At 40.2% G+C, this 24840-nt stretch overlaps 1 protein-coding gene across 4 annotated transcripts in view; it reads right to left on the bottom strand.

Annotated features, from left to right (window-relative positions):
* Positions 1-653: 653 nt before the first annotated feature.
* The window catches only part of LOC126108575 (uncharacterized), a 105915-nt gene continuing 81728 nt past the window's right edge, over positions 654-24840 (bottom strand). For 3 of the 4 annotated variants that reach the window (XM_049913866.1, XM_049913863.1, XM_049913865.1), the window contains 2 exons: positions 24317-24343; positions 654-793 (listed from right to left, as the gene is read on the bottom strand). In XM_049913866.1, the coding sequence (XP_049769823.1) occupies positions 771-793; positions 24317-24343 (50 nt within the window). In that variant the 3' untranslated portion in view covers positions 654-770. The remainder of the gene's footprint in view (positions 794-24316; positions 24344-24840) is intronic. The other variant, XM_049913864.1, reaches the window with a different exon arrangement.

The following is a 24840-nucleotide window of genomic DNA, read 5'->3' as shown; positions in this document are numbered from 1 at the left end:
AGGCCTGTGATGTGATAGTGCCACGCAAAACAACAAGGGGTGCATGTCCCCTCCATGAAAAACACGACCACAACCATAACAGTACCGCCTCCGAATTTTATGTTGGCACTACACACAGTGGCAGATTACGTTCACCAGACATTCGGCATACCCATACCCTGCCATCCGATCGCCACATTGTGTACCGTGATTCGTCACTCCACACAACGTTTTTCCACTGTTTAATCGTTCAATGTTCGCTCCTTACACGCTCACATGACCACATGCGAAGTCCGTGAGTTCCGTGGAGCTCCCCATTCTGCTCTCTCACGATATTTAATGACTACTGAGGTCGCTGATACGGAGTACTTGGCAGTAGGTGGCAGTACAATGCACCGAATATGAAAAACATATGTTTCTGGTGGTATCTGGATACTGTTGATCACATAGTATATCGTCCAATATTTGAAAAAAAAGTAAACTTGAATATCTGTCAGAATCTTTTTCAATGCGTATATACACCTTCTTAAATACACTGTCAACTGCATGATGTGCATACCAATTATATTAAATTTTACAGTTCTTTCTGGTATATGGAATCGATACGACATTTCAAGGACTGCCAATTGAAACATTGTAGCTTGTGAGATTGGAGCAGCATTTAAAACAATGAAGACTATTAACCTTTATTTATTAAAAAGTAAATACACTGTACTTCCTTACTTCAGCTGTACATAAGATGCTATGCTAGGCCACTATGCGTGCACAACCATTGCTGAAGTACGTGTTGATCAGCCACGGCCCCATGCTGAACCTGTTAACAACGTAAGCATAAGTGTTTACAATGACGAATACATAGTAACATTTCCCCTTAATAAAACAACAGATATTGGAATGGATTTTAAAAGTCGAAACTGAAACTACTACTGTAAAGTTCGAGCACATGTGTAGTTACTATCAATGAAGTTCTATACCATAGAATTAAACGACTTTATTTGGAAAAGTTTACCTACGAGGCTCCGTGGTGCGACATTGAGCTCGCATCCGTGATCACAGCTTTTTTAATCCCCACTATGGCAGCCAGATTCAGTTTTTCACCAGTTTTTCTGAATCTCTTAGGGAAACTGCAGGCATGTTTCCCTCGAAAAGGACACAGCCGATTTCCTACCTCTTGTTTTTTTTTTTTAATAAACATTCTTCTGACTGGCTTGATGCAGCCCGCCACGAATTCTTCTCCTGTGCCAACCTCTTCATCTCAGCGTAGCACTTGCCACACATGTGCTCAACTGTTTGCTGGAAGTATTCCAGTCCCTCTAGTCTCCTCTAGTCTCCTCTAGTACCATGGAAGCCATTTACTTATCTCTTAACAGATGTCCTATCATCTTGTCTCTTCTTCCTGTCAGTGTTTCCCACATATTCCTTTCGTCTCCGATTCTGTGCAGCATCTCCACCTAATTTTCAAGAATCGTTTGTAGCGCCACATTTAAAATGCTTCGATTCTGTTCTGTTCCAGTTTTCCCACAGTCCAAGTTCCACTTTCATACAACGCTGTCGTCCAAACGTACATTTTCAGAAATTTCCACCTCAAATTGAGCGCTATTTTGGATACTAGTAGATTTCTCTTGGTCGGAAAAGTCCTTTTTGCCTGTGCTTGTCTGCTTTTGATGTCCTCCTTGCTCCATCCGTTATTGGTTACTTTACTGTCTAGGTACCAGAATTCATTTACTTCGTCACCATTAATCCTGATGTTAAGTTTCTCACTGTTTTCATTTCTGCCACTTGTCGTTACTTTTGTCTGTCTTCGATTTACTCTCAATCCACATTCTGTACTCATTAGACTGTTCATTCCATTCAGCATACGCTGCAATGCTTTTTCACTTTAACTCTGGATACCAATCTCATTCTATCATTGATATCCTTTCAACTAGAATATTACCCCCCCCCCCCCCCCCCCGCGAACCTCTCTTTTATTTCAATCAGTACTTCTTGTTTATGCAGATTAAACAGTAGGGGTGATAGATAACATCCTTGTCTTCCACCCCTTTTAATAGAAGCACTTCGTTCTTGGTCGTCCACTCTCATTATTCCCTCCTGGCTCTTTCATATATTGTACATTACCCGTCTCTCCCTACAGCTTAACCCTATTTTTCTCAGAATTTCGAACATCTTGCACCACTTTACATTGTCAAATGCTATTTCCAGCTCTACAAATCCTATGAAAGTGCCATGATTTTTCTTTAGTCTTGCTTCCATTGTCAACCGCAACGTGAGAATTGCCTCTCTGGGGCCTTTGTAAGGTGTCCGCATTTTTCGGACCTTACATAAGCTTCATACGTATGGTACAGAATAAAATCCCCAGAAAATATCTCTGTATTGTCAACAGGAAGTAATTTGGCAATCTCATGTACTGAATAACAAAACAATGTCTACCCTTATAACGACAGGTGCATGCCCAAATGAGATAAAGTGAACGGAGTTTGGAGAGCAGTGCAAGTGGCTAATGGCATTGGGAAACCCCAATTAACATTAACAAAAGAAGGCACAACTGCAGTGCAGAAAGAAATAAGGCGAGTACAATATAGTACTTTTTAGAATAAACACAGCCGAGACTGTGGGTAAATTGTGATACTACATTAACGAGGATAGCAGCGACCCAAGCAAGAAAAATAAGAATTCACATATAACGAGGAAGCAGTTGGCCGAAGCGATACTGTGTGACGTAGTAGAACCGTGGTGGGGAGAGTAACGTCATATAAAAGAATTTTGAGAATTAAGTTAACACACAGAGAGCTCTGGTCTCGTGATGGGATACTCACATGTGTGTGGTAAAAGTAGCGAAGACGTTGAGACTCAAACTTTACATTTGCGAAGTGAGGGCGGTAAGTTGCACGTATCGTGGCGACAAATGGAAATTGGTAGTTCATATTCATGTGGGAATTTGTGGGGGCTGAGATTTGTGCATGTCGCTCCATCCCATAGCGAGTGTGGAATTGCTATTAATTTCGACTAGGGAACATTTAACATTATACGGAATGGAGGGAAGTTAAGACTGATTTAATTCAGTCAAAGCCAGAGTAGGGAATTAGCGTTTCAGATCCGGCACGGAGACAATGCCGCCATTGTTTCCGATCGGTAATGTACCAACACCCTTTAGGCGAGTTAAAATGTTGAGTCGATATTTGCTCACTCCAACCTGCGTACGTTTCCAATATAGAAATTCAAGAGTACATGATAGTTTTGATTACTTCAAAAGATAAAGTTCATTCTCCACCAACTTAGCCCATTGCTCATGTACAACAAGGTAGATGTAAATATCATTGATAAAGGTTTAATTGTTTCATTTGTTATAATATTTTCATATATAGAGATAAAGTTTTAATAATCACGTATTCAATGTCTACATGGTAATTGACCTGTTGGGAGTTAAAAGTAATTAAATCTTTTTGTATTTACCATATGAACCTTGAAAGGTTTGATAAATTAAAATGTAGAATGAGAAAGGGAGAGGTTGTGTTATCATTTTAGGATAAATCTTATAACTTGTCATATATAGTAATTTGTGTATTCTTGTAATGTCACAGTGGCATTTTAATTAATTTTAGACAGGACCGAAATTTGAAGCTATGTGGTGTGCCTTTTTGCCACCCTGGGCCTGAGATGACAGTTAAGATTGCTCCAGTACAAACCCCCGTTACTAGATGGACGTTTCTAGTAGGCAAGGACTGCTTTGTGGAGATTCCCGGAAGCGCGCGCCGCGCCCGCGCCAGACTTGCAGAGGTCGGTCTGCGCGGCCCGCAGCTGGGGGCACTGTTTGGTTTTCTGCGCATTACGCGAGAACTATGAAGAGCGATGCGGCAGTGGATTGTGGTCTGCAATGTGCACCTTCTGAAAGATCGATGTTTATTTCAAGTCACGAGATGCAAAAGTTATAGCAACCTCAAAATCGGTTAATATCACGAATACTGAAAGATTAATAAAAATAGTAAACAACAACTTACAGGGACGAGCGGCCACTCATTAAAAACGTTTCGTCATAGCGGATCGAGTGCCGTAGTCATACGTTAAGATTCATAAATAATTAAGCTCGTAAAGAGCAATAAACAAAGTTTGATGGGAAACTGTTTATAAAATCATCATCACCACCATCATCATTTAAGACTGATTACTTTCAGCGTTCAGTCTGGAGCATAGTCCCCCTTATAAAATTCCTCCATGATCCCCTATTCAGTGCTAACATTGGTGCCTCTTCTGATGTTAAACCTATTACTTCAAAATCGTTCTCAACCGAATCCAGGTACCTTCCCCTCGGTCTGCCCCGACTCCTCCTACCCTCTACTGCAGAACCCATAAGTCTCTTGCATAACCTTGCTTCTCCCATGCGTGTAACATGACCCCATCATCTAAGCCTGTTCGCCCTGACTGCTACATCTATAGAGTTCATTCCCAGTTTTTCTTTGATTTCCTCATTGTGGACATCCTCCTGCCATTGTTCCCATCTACTAGTACCTGCAATCATCCTAGCTACTTTCATATCCGTAACCTCAGCCTTATTGATAAGGTAATCTGAATCCACCCAGCTTTCGCTCCGATACAACAAAGTTGATCGAACGATTGAACGGTGCACAGATATCTTAGTCCTGGTACTGACTTCCTTCTTGCAGAAGAGAGTAGATCGTAGCTGAGCGCTCACTGCATTAGCTTTGCTACACCTCGCTTCCAGTTCTTTCACTATGTTGCCATCACTGATTATAAAATTCAATAGAAAATTCATGACGTAAAGAACATCACTATATAATATTTTGGGTGGCATCACACGTATTTTAAACTAGTTAAGTTATACTATACACTTAACTTGCAATAGTTATCATTGTTTGCAAATTATTATTAACATTTATCTCCCATAATTAATTAATTATTATAGATATGAAGATCTGCATCTACATCTACATCCATACTCCGCAAGCCACCTGACGGTGTGTGGCGGAGGGTATCCTGAGTACCTCTATCAGTTCTCCCTTCTATTCCAGTCTCGTATTATTCGTGGAAAGAAGGATTGTCGGTATGCCTCTGTGTGGGCTCTAATCTCTCTGATTTCATCCTCATGGTCTCTTCGAGAGATATACGTAGGAGGGAGCAATATACTGCTTGAGTCTTCGGTGAAGGTATGTTCTCGAAACTTTGACAAAATCCCGTACCGAGATACTGAGCATCTCTCCTGCAGAGTCTTCCACTGGAGTTTATCTATCATCTCCGTAACGCTTTCGCGATTACTAAATGATCCTGTAACGAAGCGCGCTGCTCTCCGTTGGATCTTCTCTATATCTTCTATCGACCCTATCTGCTACGGATCCCACACTGCTGAGCAGTATTCAAGCAGTGGGCGAACAAGCGTACTGTAACCTACTTCCTTTGTTTTCGGACTGCATTTCCTTAGGATTCTTCCAATGAATCTCAGTCTGGCATCTGCTTTACTGACGATCAACTTTATATGATCATTCTATTTTGAATCACTCCAAATGTGTACTCTCAGATAATTTATGGTATTAACTGCTTCCAGTTGCTGACCTGCTATTTTGTAGCTAAATGATAAGGGATCTATCTTTCTGTGTATTCGCAGTACATTACACTTGTCTACATTGAGATTCTATTGCCATTCCCTGCACCATGCGTCAATTAGCTGCAGATCCTCCTGCATTTCAGTACAATTTTCCATTGTTACAACCTCTCGATACACCACAGCATCATTTGCAAAAAGCCTCAGTGAACTTCCGATGTCATCCACCAGGTCATTTATGTATATTGTGAATAGCAACGGTCCTATGACACTCCCCTGCGGCACACCTGAAATCACTCTTACTTCGGAAGACTTCTCTCCATTGAGAATGACATGCTGCGTCCTGTTATCTAGGAACTCCTCAATCCAATCACACAATTGGTCTGATAGTCCATATGCTCTTACTTTGTTCATTAAACGACTGTGGGGAACTGTATCGAACGCCTTGCGGAAGTCAAGAAACACGGCATCTACCTGTGAACCCGTGTCTATGATCCTCTGAGTCTCGTGGACGAATAGCGCGAGCTGGGTTTCACATGACCGTCTTTTTCGAAACCCATGCTGATTCCTACAGAGTAGATTTCTAGTCTCCAGAAAAGTCATTATACTCGAACACAATACGTGTTCCAAAATTCTACAACTGATCGACGTTAGAGATATAGGTCTATAGTTCTGCACATCTGTTCGACGTCCCTTCTTGAAAACGGGGATGACCTGTGCCCTTTTCCAATCCTTTGGAACGCTACGCTCTTCCAGAGACCTAGATTTTGAGCATCGCAATGTGTAGATCGCTATTGATTTCGTCTAAAAACGGTGCCATACGCAGTCCTATGTTAAAACTTTGCAGCACAGATGTCAACACACAAATTTGCGCCAAGTGGCGAAAGTTTGCAAAAACTGAAACTTGATTTACGGGCGATAGAATAATCCTAGAAATTAATGTAACATAGTAGATTAGACGTGCTTTTTAGCGCGGTTCCGAAGGTGTTCTTATTTCTGTCGAGGGACGTATGTATCAAAATTTCTAACCTTGACTGGTGATATTGGTACTTGCATTACCAGGGGTGTTGACGTCCGAGCTAATATAATCTTGGCCAGAGTTCAGTCGTTGTGTAGCCGCCCTTTTTCTGTTTTCGCTTTTTCGTTTTTTACACATTGACTGTCATTGAAGGGTTTTACTTTTATTTAATATTGTCCTAGCTAAGTATCAATTTCACCACTTTTAAAACCCAATGTTAAACGTGGGTCACTACACGTATAGTCTTCCCAACTCTGAGAGAAAAAATCTTTAGTAGCTGTACTACCAATGTTTACAGACGACGATACTTTAACATTTCGTTCAATTGTTTTAGTTATGAATCGCTAGTTTGTTCTTGGCGTAGATCACGTAACCTTCACGTTTGTTAATCTAACTTAAATTAATCTTCATGACTTTTATTATGTTTCAAATTAACAAAGTCAGTTTATTGACAAGAATTATTAATAAATAGGTTAACTCATACGATCTCATTCAAACAAGTTCTTTAATTAGATGTCTAAGTAGGATTCCCACTAGCATCAGAGATGTTAGATAATATCCTGTCATTTTCGGTAAATCTATTTAATATCCGCAAACTGTCATTAACTATGATCACTAGTCGCGTGAAGTTAAAGTTTCCCATCATCACAGCTCAAAGTCCGAATCCGGTTATAATTTTCCATTCAGTAAAGCGATTAAATATTCACACGAATTGACATTAAAGCCAAAGAAATTACTATTCACCTTCCCGTTTATCTAATCTGATAAAAGTCCAAATTAAAGTCTTGAATTGACAATCCTCAAAAACAATCTCGTCACGATCTATTCTTGATCCCCGTTTTGCCGGCCGAGGTGGTCTCGCGGTTCTAGGCGCTCAGTCCGGAACCGCGCGACTGCTACGGTCGCAGGTTCGAATCCTGCCTCGGGCATGGATGTGTGTGATGTCCTTAGGTTAGTTAGGTTTAATTAGTCCTAAGTTCTAGGGGACTGATGACCTAAGATGTTAAGTCCCATAGTGCTCCGAGCCATTTGAACCATTTTGATCCCCGTTCAATAAAGTCCCAATTGTTGTTCTCTAAAGCTGTACGTCCTAAATATCTTCCGAACTATAACAGACTAGCGACTGGAGTATCGTAATTACAACGTATGGCTATTTATACGTTAATAAATACTGTCTTTGGTGTCCCAGGCCTACGTTCTATGACTATAATATTGATTTTCTTACGTATTGGAATAACTAATATTTTAATATTTTCTACTGTTTCTCCCCCTTCCCATGTTTCTGAAATTTATAATTTAATTTTCCTTTTCTTTTCTTTTGCTTTCTATACTAGATATTTCCCTCTATTTGTTTTTTATTTGTTTTTCGTAACTACTACTTGTGAAGGGACTTGGGTCATTTTGTGAATTGATATTTTAAGGACATGGGAGCTAATTTGGGAGATATTTTTGTTTTTTCAACACCGATAGGCGCTGTAGGTGTTATAGTTGGTCAGTCGTTTTGGAGGGTGGGTGGCGAGCAAGCCCCACTTGAGGGTCGCCCATGTGGTCGTTTGAGAATCCTTTTTCGCGCAGATTTTTTTCGACAAAGAGTATTGTTTAATAGTGCAAGTGGTCAGGCATATATTTGGTGAACTTGAAGTGCTACGATTATTTGTGTGAGTGCGATTTACGAGGTGCACACGTCGTAAGTGAACATGTGGCGAACTGTGATTTCGCGCCAAAACTGTTAGAACAAAGACGACAGTGGGACTTGTGGTTCTGTTCGAATTGATTCAATAACCTGCGATTGCAGCAGCCCACATTACTGCTATTGGGGGCTCGGAGTCAAATTATTATTAAAGAATAGCTGTAAACCGTCTCACCAGTGCTAATTTCATTGTGTGAAAGAAAAGGACAACGCCAATACGTAGTGATTGAACTGTGCCGTGAAAAACTTATTTTTGTATAATAGTCGCCTAATTCTCGTTCCCTAGCATAAACTGTACTTATATCTGAGTGAATAATTAATTCAAAATCTATAACAAATGCGCGGGTGTGGAAGTGTACTAATGCACCAAGTGTGGAAATCATCCCCTGAGACTTACGTGAGAGCCAAAATTTGCAATAACATTTTTAACCAACATTTGTATATGCAGCATTTCGTGGGAAAACGCTGAAACCGCACTTCTTTATTATTTTACCTCCACGTCGCAAGACACATTATCCATTGGCGTGTAAAATACGTTATCCACTTGCATAAAACTGTAAGAGATTTCAGCCACCCTACAAATGGCTTACTCCGCCAGGATACTGAATAAACAGCATTCGGCTGAGATATAAAATGCAGGATTTTGAATTAACAGCATTCTGATAGTTTATCGAGGGTAAACAAAATGGAGAAAAATAGTTTTCATTTAAATGTGACTCAACTGTGTAGTAGTAAAAAAGTTAAGTAAATAAGTGTAGATAGATGTGTATTTGTGTATGTTTTAATTGCTGGAGCAATACATTGTTGTATTCGGTTGTGTTGAGTTCTGTCTCAAAACCAGTAACAAAAAAGGCTAAAGGAAAGACGTGGGAACGTATTGAATATAGGACTGTGTGAATCATATTTTGGGGTAGAGTCAAGTCGTATAATCTGATGTTAACGCGTGGTCAGGTTCGAAAAACTCACCAACAGCAACGCTAAGAGGAACGATCAAAAATGACAGAAAACAGTAGGTCAAGGTAGAGAGAAGTCATGGCAGATCTTGATAGGATCGAGTTGGACACGCAACAGCCAGATCAGCGTGAACAACACGAAACAGAGGACGCAGTAATACCGAATGAGACCGAAAATGTAACACATGGTGTTCAATATGGTCAAAGAAATGGACAAGAGGACAGCATTACACATTATTCAAATGTAGAATCCATTGACAGTAATTTACACTTTGTAGATCCGAACGTGAACATATTGAATCTGAAAGGTTTGCAACCACATGGAAGAACGAGTGTTAGTGCACCTACACTGTGTTCAGAAGAGAAGGAAACGGTTCACGAAAAACGAAAGAGGGAATGGTTACATCAAATGGCAACGGGCGAAAATGATGCAGGAGTGGAAAACGCCAACATATATGGTATGTTGCAGCGGTTATTACAACAATCTCAGGAATCAGACAATCGTTTGTTACAATAATCTAAAGAATCCGAAAATCGTTTAGAAGGGCGCATAACCCAAGGACAAAAAGAATTAACAGGGCGTTTAGAAGGGGGCATAACTCAAGGCAAAAAGAGTTAGAAGGGCGCAAAGCACTGAGGCTGAGAGAAACTAACAAATAAATAGAAAAAACCAGTGATAATATTCAAGGTCAGTTAGACCGTATCCGAACTGAAGCTCAAGAAGCTCAAATTACGCTTCAAACACTTGTTACAGGGCAAACACAAATGAGAACAGACATTGGCACTGTCCCAGTAGACATGAATATGTTACATGAAGATACACAACAAAGTGTCAAAAAAGTTAAACTTTGCCATCAGAGCGTCGACGAAAGCGGCTCATATCATTGCTAAAACGATGTCCCACAAAACAACAGCGAAAGCTGCATTTAGGAAATTCGATGCTCGTATTTTAAAGAAACAAGAGAAAAACGTACATCAATTTCAACGACTCAGAAAGGAAGTTTTGCATTCAAAAGAAAGTCGAGGAGACGCGGAAAGCGTTAGTGGGGAGTCGAAAACGACGACAGAATCTTCCTTAATGTTGATAGATAATACTGTGAAGAAGGCAAATTCAACAGCCGCCGATAATACGACAGAACGAGAATGCGAATGTACAGGTGAAGTGAGACGGAAAGGCATATGTCAATGTCAGTCCAAAAACGCAAACAGAAATCGGGAAATTAGTCCAAAACAACATAACTCAGAAGAATACGGTAACAGTAGGGATCAATGTGGTTTGCGACCACTTGCTCAAGAGAGAATAGCAGGTCAGTTGAGAATGAGGGTTGCAGCAAGGTTACGTACATCAAGCACAAAGCGTGACATACGCAGACGAAGCAATAGCGACACATTACGCAACACCACAACATGTAGGATGAATACCAATGGGTTACAGTACAGTGTCTCACGAGCCAGAATTGCTTACAAGACAAGATACTGAGCCAGTAGTGGGTGTTATGCACGCGTATTGCGCAATGAAACCTGCAAGTGATTCTGCGGCACAATTGTCACAGAATGTTTGCGTAAATTTGATGCAAACATAGAACAGAATTCGAGTTCTCAAAACACAGAAGGTATGATGTCACAGAGCGAAGCAAGAAATTTTGATGGTAACCACTTTCTTACAGCGCGCAATAACCTGCACTCTAAGGAAGATACAAATAGTCTACATCCTCGCACATTTATTGGTCAGTTCAAAGTAGGAACACCAGCACATTGGCCTGTGAAACATAAATTAGATTTCATTTGTGCATGCATCGAAGGAAGTGTAGCCGAAACCATGCAGAAAACAGTGGAAACTTGCAATTCGTATAATTCGTTTCGAGCAGCCTTTATAGCTAGATGTTGGTCACCTGTGGCGCAAAAGAGAATAAAGTACGGCGTATTGCAAAACGTCTCATTTGAAAACTCGCAAGAGAGAACTGCGGTCTAACTCTTTGAGAATATGACGAAAAGAAATCAATGTTTAGACAGCCCATATAGCGATGGAGAATTGATACAGATATGCAAAACTAAATTACCAATTAAATGTCAACAAGCACTGATAGGACGTGAGGGCGATAATTTTGAAACCTTTGAAGGTGTTTTGCGAGAGGTTGAGTTCATGTATGGAAATGACGCTGCAAGACGTCGTGAGTCAGGACAGAATAAGTTTTAAAGGACAAGCAATAAAGAGACTAGTAATGGTAACAAGGGTAGATTGGTAATGGGATTGAGTTCCAGACGAAATGGAAATACTTAAATAAGTAGGAGTAGTGGAAATACGGGACCACAACGTCATGGGTATGGTTTTAATAATAATAATAATAATTATTGGAACAGGACATATGTGGACGAGAATAGGAATGGAAATTGGGGACTTCGGGAAAACCGACAGACTGATTTTAATCAGCGATCGCCAGGTCAATGGAGAGAAAGTAGATGTGGAGGTGGTGCAATAACGCAACTACAGCCAAATACGTCAGGTAATTACAGGAGAAATGAACCACAGAGGGAGGTTGAATTACGTCCAACAAACCCAGGGAAGCATGTAGAATGACAGACGTCAGGTATTGCGGGGGTTCAAGGGGCTGTTCCGCTGGAAAGCGACAGATTCGCGCCCTGCTATTGGGATGAAGAAGGTATCAGAATTCATACAGCCATGCAAGGCTCTGCCGCTGTTGCACTGCCCAGTGCTGAACATTCCAGGCGAAGTCGTCAGTGTCGTGCTGTTCATATTAGCACAAGCATGGGCCGTCGGCTGCGAAGGCCCATCGTTGGGAGTGTTCGGTGCACTGCGAGTTCGGACACACTTGTGCCCTGCCCAGCATTAAAGTCTCGTGCTAGTTCCGCCACAGTTGGCAGCCTGTCCTGTTTTGCCAGTCCGCCCAGCCTACTACATCCGACATCTGTAATGGGAGGTGGCCACCTAACCCTACGACGTCTGGATGTGGTTTGTCCTTGGCGTTGAAGACATTCTCCACAGCTCTCCTTGCGGTTTTTGAAATGCTCGTACCTAACCTCCACGCCATCGCAGTCTGCCCTCGGTCAAACTCAGACAGAGCGCGCGCCTTCACAATTCTACACACAGACAGCACACTCACTGATACCACATGCACCGTACGTGTGTCTGATCACAAGGCATTTCTCGCCGGCTGACGCCGCTATCGCCTGGATGGATTTATATCGATAGTAGGCCATTATGTTCTGGCTGATCAGTGTAGGTACGAGTAGAATAACTGAGAAAAAGCTTTCTGTAATGGAACGAATATTATCGGCCGGAGTCGCCGAGCGGTTCTAGGCGCTACAGTCTGGAACCGCGCGACCGCTATGATCGCAAGTCCGAATCCTGTCACGGGCATGAATGTGTGTGGTGTCCTTAGGTTGTAAGTAAGCTGTGGCTGTTTATGTTTTCTTATTGGCAACGTTACGTAGCGCTCTGTATGAAAATCACTGGCTGTGCTGTGTGCAGTCGGTCGCTAGTTTGCATTGTTGTCTGCCATTGTAGTGTTGGGCAGCTGGATGTTAACAGCACATAGCGTTGCGCAGTTGGAGGTGAGCCGCCAGCAGTGGTGGATGTGGGGAAAGAGATGGCGGAGTTTTGAAATTTGTAATACTGGATATCATGAACTGCTATGTATATTATGATTTTTCAACACTATTAAGGTAAATACATTGTTTGTTCTCGATCAAAATCTTTCATTTGCTAACTATGCCTATCGGTAGTTAGTGCCTTCCGTACTTTGAATCTTTTATTTAGCTGGCAGTAGTGGCGCTCGCTGTGTTGCAGTAGTTCGAGTAACGAAGATTTTTGTGAGGTAAGTGATTTGTGAAAGGTATAGGTTAATGTTAGTCAGGGCCACTCTTTTGTAGGGATTTTTGAAAGTCAGATTGCGTTGCGCTAAAAATATTGTGTGTCAGTTTAAGCCCAGTCACGTATATAAATTTTCAAAAGGGGACGTTTCATATGGCGACCCTGCCAGGATACCTCACTGGAATCTTCTGATTTTTTCTTGTAGTTTGTGTAATTAGTGTAGCTATTGTTTATCGCTAGCGCGTAATTATAGGGAGAATTTCCTTTGTAGTTGCAGTCTTTCATTGTTGTACAGTAAAACAGGTGTGGGACGCATGTAGATTTGCACCAAGTATTTCGCAGCTGCAATTAAGTAGATATTATTTTCAGTGCTATGTTAATGTGTTCTCTTCTTTTTGCTCTTCAAATTGTGTTTTTCTGTGTTATTGTGTGAAATATTGTGACAATAATGGCGTGTGAAAAACGTAATACTAGGCTCCAAAGTAAACTGAGAAATGACAGTGAAGATGAAAGCAGTGTGTTAGCGCCACCGTGTAATCAATTAACTAATTTTCAACATAGTAATTTGGTAACTGTGCATAGGGAAATGGAGTGGGCGGCAAACAATGGCGTAGGCAGTGAAACAATTAGTGAACAGGGAAGCATTATCGATCGATCGGTCGGCAACAGCTCGCCTCAGGAATCGGGAATGACAGGACACAATTTTGAAAATTCTGTAAATTCAGGTTTCGCGTCCTCACCGTTTTCTCAAATAAGTCAAGACACATTTTCTGCTTGTCAAAATGTGAATGTTGCCGGTGCAAATGCACTGCCAAAAAGCGTAGAGGAACAGATTCCAGACATTAATGCATTGTTATTACAGCTAATGCAACAAATGGAACAAAATTAGAGACAAACACAGCAAAAGCTTCAAAAGTTAGACACAATGGAACAACACTAGAGACAAACACAGCAAAAGCTTCAAAAGTTAGACACAATGGAACAAAATCTTCAAAAGTTAGACACAGTGGAACAACACCAGAGACAAACACAGCAACAGTTAGACGCAATGGAACAAAATCTTCACACCACACTTGAACAAACACGTGAATATTTAACGACTGAGTTACATAAAATGGAATCGAAATGTCAAAAAGTCTGTAACGACGTAAGAACACAAATTTGTGAGCATTTTCAACCTATTTTTTCGCGGCATGAAAATGCGTTACAGAATCACGAAGCAGCCATAAAAGAACTGCAAATTGTTGTTCATGAAAATCATGAGACCTTGCAAGCTAAAAATGACTCAGTTGCATCTACCGATTCGGTTACGCAACTTGCAGAAACTCTGGAAAACTTAAAGGACGCAGTAGAAAGACACATGGAGGAAATTAGTTCATTATCAGAGAAAGTAGTTGAACTTTTGAATCAGCTAAATAATTTATCTATGAAGGTAGATGATTATCTGAATGACACAAAACCGGTAGTCTTTAATGACACAGAAGAGTGCGAACAAATTAGGAAATTCAAACAAAATCAGAATCAAATTAATACGCAACACCAAAGAGAAATCCAGGAAATACAAGATCAGCTGACACAAGTAATACAAAAATTACATATTTCAGAGGACACTCGCGCTCCAACAAGGGAAGAGGGACTTAGAAATATGGAACAACCACAAAATAATAACACAAGACACTTTGGAAATTATGAAAGAAATTGGCAAGGCACACCGAATTTTGAGATGGAACCGCCGAAACTACGTGACAATGACCGACATGTGACTCGCCGTCATTATGATTTTGACTATAAGCTGTTCATTACTACACGTAAATTCAAAACATTTAAGAATTCTGGCAACGACATTCATCCACAAGCATGGCTCCATCAATTCTCTCATTGTTTTCCTCCCAACTGGTCATTAGAGCACAGATTAGAATTTATGTGTGGCTACTTGGAGAATGAACCAGCTGTAAGAATGCGATCGGTCATTCACGATTGTCACAGTGAAGGAGAATTTTATCATGCCTTCCTCTCAGCGTATTGGTCTCAAGCTACACAAGACCGAGTAAAACATAGCATCATAATGATGAAACGTTTCGAACAATCTGAATTTTCCAGTCTTGTGAAACATTTTGAAGACATGTTGCATAAGAATCAATATCTTTCAAATCCATACAGCCATTCAGAACTCATCCGCATTTGCTTAATCAAATTATCTGAACATTTATGACATATTATTTTGGCAGGACGTTGCAAAGACGACAATGAAGCTTTTCAGGGACTGTTACAAGAACTGGAAATTGACACTGACAATCGCAGAACGCGAAAACAGGAAAACAATCACTACAGGTCACATCCGTCACAATTCCGTGACGACAGAAACAATAACTGGGCACAACAAGTCTATTCTTACAACGCAAATCGTGACCAAAACAGACACCACCCATATGACAACCACTGGCAGAGTAATAATAGTTACAGAGATACATCGCATTACAGTAGTAATGAATATGACAGAGATTACCATAGAAACAGACAATATGGGAACAAAAACAATTATTATCAAGGGAGACAGAATAACTTTAGATGCAACGGTCCAGCGTGCAGTTACGATTCAGGGAGAAATTCTCCACCACGTGACCGACAAGAAAGAAACTATGGAATCTACCGATATGACGACAGATGATATAATCGTAACAACAGACCAGAATTTAATCAGAACTGGCGGGTTTCAAATAGGGCAGAGCCCTCTCGACAAGGTGAACTTGTAGATGTTAGACCTCCAAATCCCAGTAACGACGCGCGGCAACGAAGAGACAGACAATGACTCTCACCGCAAGCAGACATGTGCGCTGGCTGGCTCCGAGAAAAATTACATAGACGCTAACATTGAGAAAAATTTTAGCATTCTTTACCGATGTACCGTATACCACATGATAATTCCACTGAAGCTGAAACACTACGTACTAGGAAGAGTAAAGGTTTACACCACATTTCACATGTAAAACCGTTTATTGAAAGATGATCTGCTTTTTAACTTTGTCTTTGCCATAAATCCTTTCCCTTCACATTTCTTGTATGCATTGTCAGACTTAGAAACTGTTACCAAGCAACAATGTTTGAAGTTAAATATCCAATCAAGAAACAAGAGAACTTATTTAAACAGAAATTACGAATGCATTGTTATAGTGAACAGACGTCACAGTGTTACTGTGTATGTACATTCTTGCTTGTTAGTTGCACGATTACATAACAACTATAAGGCTTATATACTTGGAACATATACTGGTACTGCTAATGAGATTTTAATGCAACATTTTGGTTTACTTGAAAATAAATTCTGGATTTAAAGTACTTTCTGTGAGATACCAGACGACACAGTGGTTAGTTTATGTGACAGCTACACAATTTTATCACGACGCTACTAATTAGTGACAATTTACAATGTTGCTTTTGCAGTGTTTCTGTTTTATATCTGCCCAGTTTTCTGTTTTATTGTGGAAAGTAAAACATGTTTTAGTAGTAACTTTTGTGGTACAGCTACAATGAGACAGCCTTTTCCGTAGCACAACAATACGTTACAGAACCGTACTTTCTTCATCACAACAATAAGCGTAATAACTACGATTTTTATACGCAAAGCATTTCACTTTTGTTTATCATGAGGTAAGTACATTGACTTCTGCAGAACTTAGCTTTTGAAGGACGATAACTACGAGACTTCCACAGAGATTATCTTACAACATGACGTACAGTTTAGCGCTACAGTACACGTATTTGAGTGATTAATTTTGCACTTAAAACATTTTTTTTTTTTTTAGATATTTGAAGTACAATGATACAAGGGTTTTCCGTGATACATTTCATTCCATTGCTGTAATCTGTAACACCTGAGGGTATAATTACATTAATCCTCAGGGGGGTACACGCTTACTTTGTGTACCATGTGTGTGGCAAGCACAAGGAGCCCTAGCTAATATAGTATTTGCTTATACAACTTTACACATCAGTACCATATTCCTCTAACACACAAATTACACAGCTATCTGATCATTTAACTGAGAGAGACAAACATTTTTTTTACTACATCAGTGACAGATGCTTACATAATTACACAGTTGGATAACTTCACACTTACGAAATTGTGTTTTGTCTGTACTTTGTGAACTCTTCATATTTTTTCAGAACCATTGTTATACTATGAGAGCTTTGAATGATGTATTTGGTATGAGATCATGATTTTTAAGGTACGTTTGAGGTAGATGAAACTATTGAAATGAGCAGAGAATATTTTTTTGGGTTTGAAATTATTGCAGAAAGCTACGACGTTTTTGAGATTTGACTGAGGTGTTATGATGTTATTTTTACGACGACGATGCGTATTATATTGCTGAGGTATGTTTATGGTCAATAAGCTGATGCTATATGAGGAATTTGATTATGCTACGTATCTGTTATGATGAAATATTGAAGAAGTGTCGATGAATATTTATATGTGTAATAAGGTAAGGAGTAATGAATAGTGGTTAGGGACTCTGACTTGTGAAAAAGGATGCTGGAAACCAAGAATCGTACTTTAAGAGTTATGAAATGTGTGTAAATGCGTGAATGTATCACAATGCCGGCGAAAATTTTTTGGACAGTGTTATATTCATAAGATTTTGTATCTACACATTTGCAACACAAATTGTCGACCTGTGAAATTTTTTATATGAGACTGTCACTGTAGCGGAAACTGCTGTCGTAAATATTTCCGTAAGAAAGTAAAGTGACCACCTGCACGTAATGCGTCGTGGGCACCCAGCTGTGTCAGACGCCTGGAGAAAAAGCCATTAGTGTGTGCCTTTTCAGAGGCACAGGTAGAAAAAGAAAAGGGAGGCCATTATCCTCGCTATTGACATTCCTTTGTAGAAAGCATCGCAAATACGACACGCTCAAACTTGAAAACATATGATTATACTGTGGAGCTCTTAATTTATGATATTTACTAAAATTCCTAATGAAACTATGAGAAACATTTCATGGCTATTGTCTTGCTAGTTGAGAGAAATGCCATATGGCTTACTTTATGTATTTATTTACTCATTTTGTTTAATATCTAGTTTCTAGCTGCACTGCAGCATTGGTTAAAATAAAATTTAATAGATGTACTAATATAAATATTTTATGCCTACAGATCCACTAAATAATTTTATGATCTATTCAAAAAGACGAAGGAGCATAAAAAGACATTTCCCTTCACAGGAATTGCATACGGAATTTTCTTTTCAACTACTTGGTAACTTTTTTTGGTAGAATAACTTCTTGTGGTGCATTACTTTAATTACATTGACATTAAGATGTTAATATACATTTCCCTTGTCTGCATTGTTGTCTTTAGGGTAATATTTTTTTCTGCTTGAGCTATGTCATGTTTAGATATAAGTTATTTCATTTGCTGCTGCAGTTTGCCAGGCATAGTGTTACTGAATTTGAATTTGTGTTACTCTGCTAAGCCAGTTTACTACTGATTTATTTTTCTTGTTTGCTGCTCATTGCCTTATACTAGTTGTAATATTGTTGCTTACTTTGCCAATTTGAATTTTTTGTCATTGCTGTTTGCATTAATTGTTTTGTGCTGGTGCATTGCCTCGTCCCTTAGTTTAGCATCTGAGCTCAGTAGATTTAAGTTAGCTTAAGATGGGGTAGGCTATATGAGAGAGCGAGTTGTGATGAATTGGAAGAAATACATTGAGACGCTGTAAGAAAATGGTTTGGCCAAAAAAATGTATTTTGAAAGAGGATATGAACCAAAAAAGTAGGGTTTAGGGACAACAGGTTTAGGTACGATTTTCTTGGAAATAAATAATGAGGTAAGAAATATGTGAACATATAAATACAGAAAGCATACTTGGATAGGATTTTTTTTTGTGGAAACAAATGTTGAAATAAGACGAAAGATCTATGGAGTGAAGTTTTTAGGTTGGACTGCAGGACCAAATGTTACACTGAAAACAAACCCTGCCCTTTCCCTTTCTGTTATTCCGCTATGTGTTTGTGTACTCTTGTATATTTGTGTTCTTCCTGTCCTTATGTGTTTATCTGATGAGAGTTACATTGTAGAATTTTTCTGATAATATGTTATTTACTTTGAAAAGATGTTTAGACATTATTTATCCTGTTTTGTTGCTCATATGTGAAGGTGATGTTTCAAAAGTTATTCTGATCTTTTATGTATCTACTTATGTCATAATTCCTGTAACACTGATGTATATGTCTATTTCTATTCTTTTGTAAAGCCTGTATTACTACAAATGTTATGTGTATTATTATGTTTTTAATGATGTATTTTGTACCTTTGTTATTATATTCTTATGTTATAAAATTGTAATTGACACCAGTGCATCAAATTAAGTAAGTTGTAAGTTACATTTCACTGTACATGTTTCTCTTGGTCATAGTATATGGACAATATGTGAGAAGTATGGACTGTTAGTGTTTGCACGTTGTTAATAATTCAGCAAGGGACTGCATAACAGCATTGCTGGTTCTAAGGACAATTTCAAAAACTTTGTGAGTGCACAAGTGGTGGTTTATGGACTTGCTATATTATCCGCAAGACTCTTCAATGGTCATTGTGCACTTGCACAGTCACAACAGATGGCTGCTAGCCATTTCTGCAGACTCTTCAATGGTCATTGTGCACCTGCACAGTCACAACAGATGGCTGCTGGCCATTTCTGCAAGGACTACAGTGGGTCTACACCTTTGCTGACTTACCAGTACCATTATTTCTACAAGGACTGCAGTGGGTCTGCACCTCTGGTGGCCCACCAATACCGTAATCTCTACCAGGACTACAGTGGGTCTGCTCTGTGATGACCTACCTACCAATACTCTTCAAAATTTCGACTGACTCTGCTGTGGGTTTGCTCTGTTGTGGACCAATACCTGTGTGCATGTCAAGAGTCAGCACTGTCTTTCCGTTGGAAGGACAACACTACTTCTTCAAGATTGCATGGAAATCCACTACTTCCGTGTGCATTTTCTTTTACTGCTCAGACTTTGAGAAAAACATTGCAATGTCACTGTGATGAATGATCAGGACTGTCTTTATGGACTGTGAGAAAATTTTAGCTTTTGACCAACATTGTATCAATACTTGTGTGCATTTGATTTCTTCGTTATTGTAATTATGAAAATTTTTTTCAAATCTGTATTGGCCACTGCCCAAAACCATTTGTAAAATTTTTTGTGGGGAGCATGGGCGCTATGTAAGTAGGCTGTTATGTTTTCTTATTGGCAACGTTACGTAGCGTTCTGTATGAAAATCACTGGCTGTGCTGTGTGCAGTCGGTGGCTAGTTTGCATTGTTGTCTGCCATTGTAGTGTTGGGCAGCTGGATGTTAACAGCACATAGCATTGCGCAGTTGGAGGTGAGCCGCCAGCAGTGGTCGATTTGGGGAGAGAGATGGCGGAGTTTTGAAATTTGTAATACTGGATATCATGAACTGCTATGTATATTATGATTTTTCAACACTATTAAGGTAAATACATTGTTTGTTCTCTATCAAAATCTTTCATTTGCTAACTGTGCCTATCAGTAGTTAGTGCCTTCCGTACTTTGAATCTTTTATTTAGCTGGCAGTAGTGGCGCTCGCTGTATTGCAGTAGTTCGAGTAACGAAGATTTTTGTGAGGTAAGTGATTTGTGAAAGGTATAGGTTAATGTTAGTCAGGGCCACTCTTTTGTAGGGATTTTTGAAAGTCAGATTGCGTTGCGCTAAAAGTTATTGTGTATCTAGTTAGTAAAGTTTTATCGAATACTTTTATGGAAGAAAACTATATCCCTCAAGGAGATGTTTCAACTGTGACGTGGTTTCTGATGGCTATAACTAACAATACCTCAATGGACTGTTCGAGCGCTTTAGTTGCGGAGAGTTTTCCAGTTTTCAATACATCTTTCACAATTGCAGCAAGTACGCACCAACTGCAGATGACTAGAGAGATGGGCACACAGACCTGGATTCAAGTAATTGTCAGAAAATAAACTGCAGGTGTTGCTTGTTAACAGTTCCCGTCATCCTTTCCGTCTTCCAGAACTGAAACTGAGGGACATCTTTTTAAATATGAAGGCGTCGGTGAGGTATATGGGCATCCATTTTCATCAGGCGTTCAAGTGCCTGCCACATCTGAGGAACTTTTGCTCTCGATCCATCAAAGCCCTTGAAATTTTAAAGCGTGCAGCACACAGAGTTAGGGAAGAAGATCGAGCAGACCTGCCCCAGTTTTAAAGAGAGTTTGTCTGGTCCCAGCTTCATTATGGATCTCCGATGATCAGACCTTCTAGACCATCATATTTGGAGGTCCAGTGGGTGGGCATTAGGCTGGAAACAGGTGCATTTAGAGCCTCTTCACCGAAGCTTGCCACGCACCACTTCTAATCTGATGGCAGCTGCTTGCCGTAACCCATCTCCATGGCTGAGGTCGCTAATGCAATCCTGTGCAGTGGCGCTTGACCTGGTGGTAAGGCAGTTTGGATTCTGGCGGCGGAAAAAAGTTTTTACTGACAGTATTTGGGTGGCGAGGGGAGGACAGGTGGTGGCGTAAAGCTCCTGGTCACCAGGCTCTACGCCAGTGTTCTCGTTTGAATACCAAAGCTCTCTGCAGTGTCTCACGAAGTGGGGGCATGCAGCAGTGTTGATGGTGGTTTGTCTGCTGGATGGGGATGTTTAGCTTGGTGGCCCCCTTTGTGTCATTCATGTGGAGCAGGCCATGTGCCAGCACTGGCTTTCACCCTCTCCTTTCCCCTGTCATCATCACACAAAACAAACACACACACAACACATACATGGGATATTACAAATATTGTAATGGATCACGTTGTAAATAAAAATAAAACAAAGAAGCTACTCACTGTGCAACAAGCTTACAAAATGTCTTGTAAAATCTAATTGCCAGCATACCATACTGATTGTCTCCCACTCATAGAGTGGCTTTTCGATAATCGTCTGTGAGCAGTGGGACCATTTGGGAACCGAACAAAGAGCTGTATTTTAAAAGTGGTTGTGGCGAATACTAAACCTTACAACACAGGTGCAGTAATTCACCACCATATTATGTTTAGAAGCCATTACTTAATTTGACTGATTTTAAAGGTCGTAATTTTTTAGGTATATTTACTAACGTCTTACATGAACACATGAATTTTAAGATTGTTTATTGAAATGTATCTAGACAGAGAGGATCCCTTGGGTGCTCGATGGTTATCTCTGATTGTGTCCTCAGAGTCTGCCTACCAGATGCTTTCACAATCCGTCATGCTGAGCTATAGGATATTTGGAAAGCCCTGTATGGTATGAGATGATCCAAGGGAAACATGTTTCTAAACTGATCCAATACCCTTAGTGCTCTATAGGCTCTTCAAAATAAGCATGTAGGTGAAAAGGTTTCGTAAAATATACGAACTGCATTTCTCTTGCGGCCACATTGTGGATAGGTGGTGGTGTTCTGCCAGGTACCTGGGCTGGAAACCAGCAGGTATATAGAGGTGAAGGAGGCCTGTAGGGAGTGGCAGTTGGAGAAAGCATCATTCCCTTGGAACCTGTGAACTCACCGTTGAGCCAGAAGCTCAGACGTGAATGGGAAGGTGAGTGGCTTGTCACCGTTGCTCTTTGTGGGTGGCGTTTTCTCCGTAGAAAGTTCCAGCCATTTCTGAAATTCGTTGAACTGTCCAGATTACACTCTAAGCTGTTAGGTTGAAGGAGTTTCAGAGCGGTGTCTCATCCCTTACCAGTCCAACCTTTAGTCGGCTGCAGTTCCTGCTGCTCCATTTAAAATCTTTCATTGTACCTTTCCTCTTTTAGTTGACTGCTTTACAAATCATGATTTAATACATCATAGTGTCTCTTTCTCCCTCTCTCTCGCTCTCTCTCTCTCTCTCTCTCTCTCTCTCTCGCTATGTGTGTGTGTGTGTTTGTGTGTGTGTGTGTGTGTGTGCGTGTGAATTCCTGTGGGACCAAACTGGTGAGGTCCCTAGACTTACACACTACTTAAACTATGTTAATAACAACACACATACCCATGGCTGAGGGAGGACTCGAAACTCCAGTGGGAGGGGCTGTATAATTCGGGACATGGCACCTCTAAGTGGGCGGCCCACACAGAGTGGAAATAATGTAAAACATATTGTGACTGTGTACCGGAAACTTGAAGTTTCAATAGAGACTAGCAACTGTCACAGAAAAGCCTTACGTAAAATGTTGCCTGCGAATTCCCAACTGCGTCTTATGTAGAAAGTAATATCAATAGCTGGGATGGATTGTTTGGTGGATGAGACCAGACAGCGAGGTCATCGGTCTCATCGGATTAGGGAAGGAAGTCGGCTGTACCCTTTCGAAGAAGCCATCCAGGGATTTGCCTGGAGTGATTTAGGGAAATCACGGCAAACCTAAATCAGGATGGCCAGGCGCGGGATTGAACCGTCGTCCTCCCGAATGCGAGTCCAGTGTGCCGACCACTGCGCCACCTTGCTTGGTTCAATGCTGGGACTCAGTGGGGTGGGGGATTACTCTATCAAGGAATCCAACAACTCTCCCACAGAAGGGGGAAATGTCTCTTTTCATCTCCTTTCAAAGAGTATCAAACTAACATTCAGCCCAAGAGTGACTATTTTCTAATGAAACACTAAAACTAGCATTAAAGATTTAATTTAATAATTGCCAACCTCTTGCTTCTTTTCAGAATGTGTGGTAATTCTGTCCATTTTGTAACGAGAATTTTATCAGAATAGCAATTGTCATGATGTTAACAGTTCTTTTGTATTATTTATTACAGCATAATTCTTGTACAATCATCATGTCCAGCGTACTGGGTGAGTACTGTTCTGGAATGAGACCTCAGGTAGAAGGACAAAACGATGGACCAAAACATTCTGAAGTAATGATTCAGTAGACATACATAAAAGCTTTTGAAGTCAGTTGAGCTGGCCGCGGTGGCTGAGCGGTTCTAGGCGCTTCAGTCCGGAACCGTGCGACTGCTACGGCCGCATATTCGAATCCTGCCTCGGGTATGGATGTGTGTGATATCCTTAGGTTAGTTAGGTTTAAGTAGTTCCAAGTCCTAGGGGACTCATGACCTCAGATGTTAAGTCCCATAGTGCTCAGAGCCATTTGAACCATTTGATGCCAGTTGATTACATGGCATGCTCATTGAAACTGGATTTTGATATAACATCTCACATAATAAATAATGCTGTAAAGACACTGTTGCACAACTGAGAACATATCCGCAACAATAACAAAAAGTTTGGTTATGTGGACGATACATACCTCCCAAAGGTGGCTTGAATCCCAGAGCTGCAGAAAGAAAAGTAGTGTAAATGTATAAAGTCAACAGAGTCTGTTTTTAATAAATATAAATGTACAAAAGTAAATGAGATAAGTGCAGGAGAATAGTATAGTTCTAAGTTTCTTCAGCAATGGCAGTCGCTTGTACACAATAGACACATATCTAAATCATGAAGCAAAAAAGAAAACTTTCTACTGATGGTTTAAAAACTTAATTTCAGACAAATTTCAATTAACGATGTTGTTATTGCGTAATTTTTATCAGTCCTAGGAATCTGCATGGCAACAAATAAAATGAAAACAAAATTATATCAATAAAAGACACTCAGCACAGTGCCTATGTGAACAATCAAAATAGCTTTCTATAGCACTCTGGCGTGTTCCTTTCCCTGTTTTGCCAGTCAGAACTAATTATTCACTTTCAATGCCTTTGAAGTTTATAGGACATTACAGTGAAATCTGTCTTAGTTTTATTTCTTTTGAGTTCAGCTGTCACAAGGCATATC

Source organism: Schistocerca cancellata, chromosome 11, assembly GCF_023864275.1.
Source record: "Schistocerca cancellata isolate TAMUIC-IGC-003103 chromosome 11, iqSchCanc2.1, whole genome shotgun sequence".
Taxonomy (NCBI): domain Eukaryota; kingdom Metazoa; phylum Arthropoda; class Insecta; order Orthoptera; family Acrididae; genus Schistocerca; species Schistocerca cancellata.
This window is presented reverse-complemented; position numbering and strand designations above follow the sequence as displayed.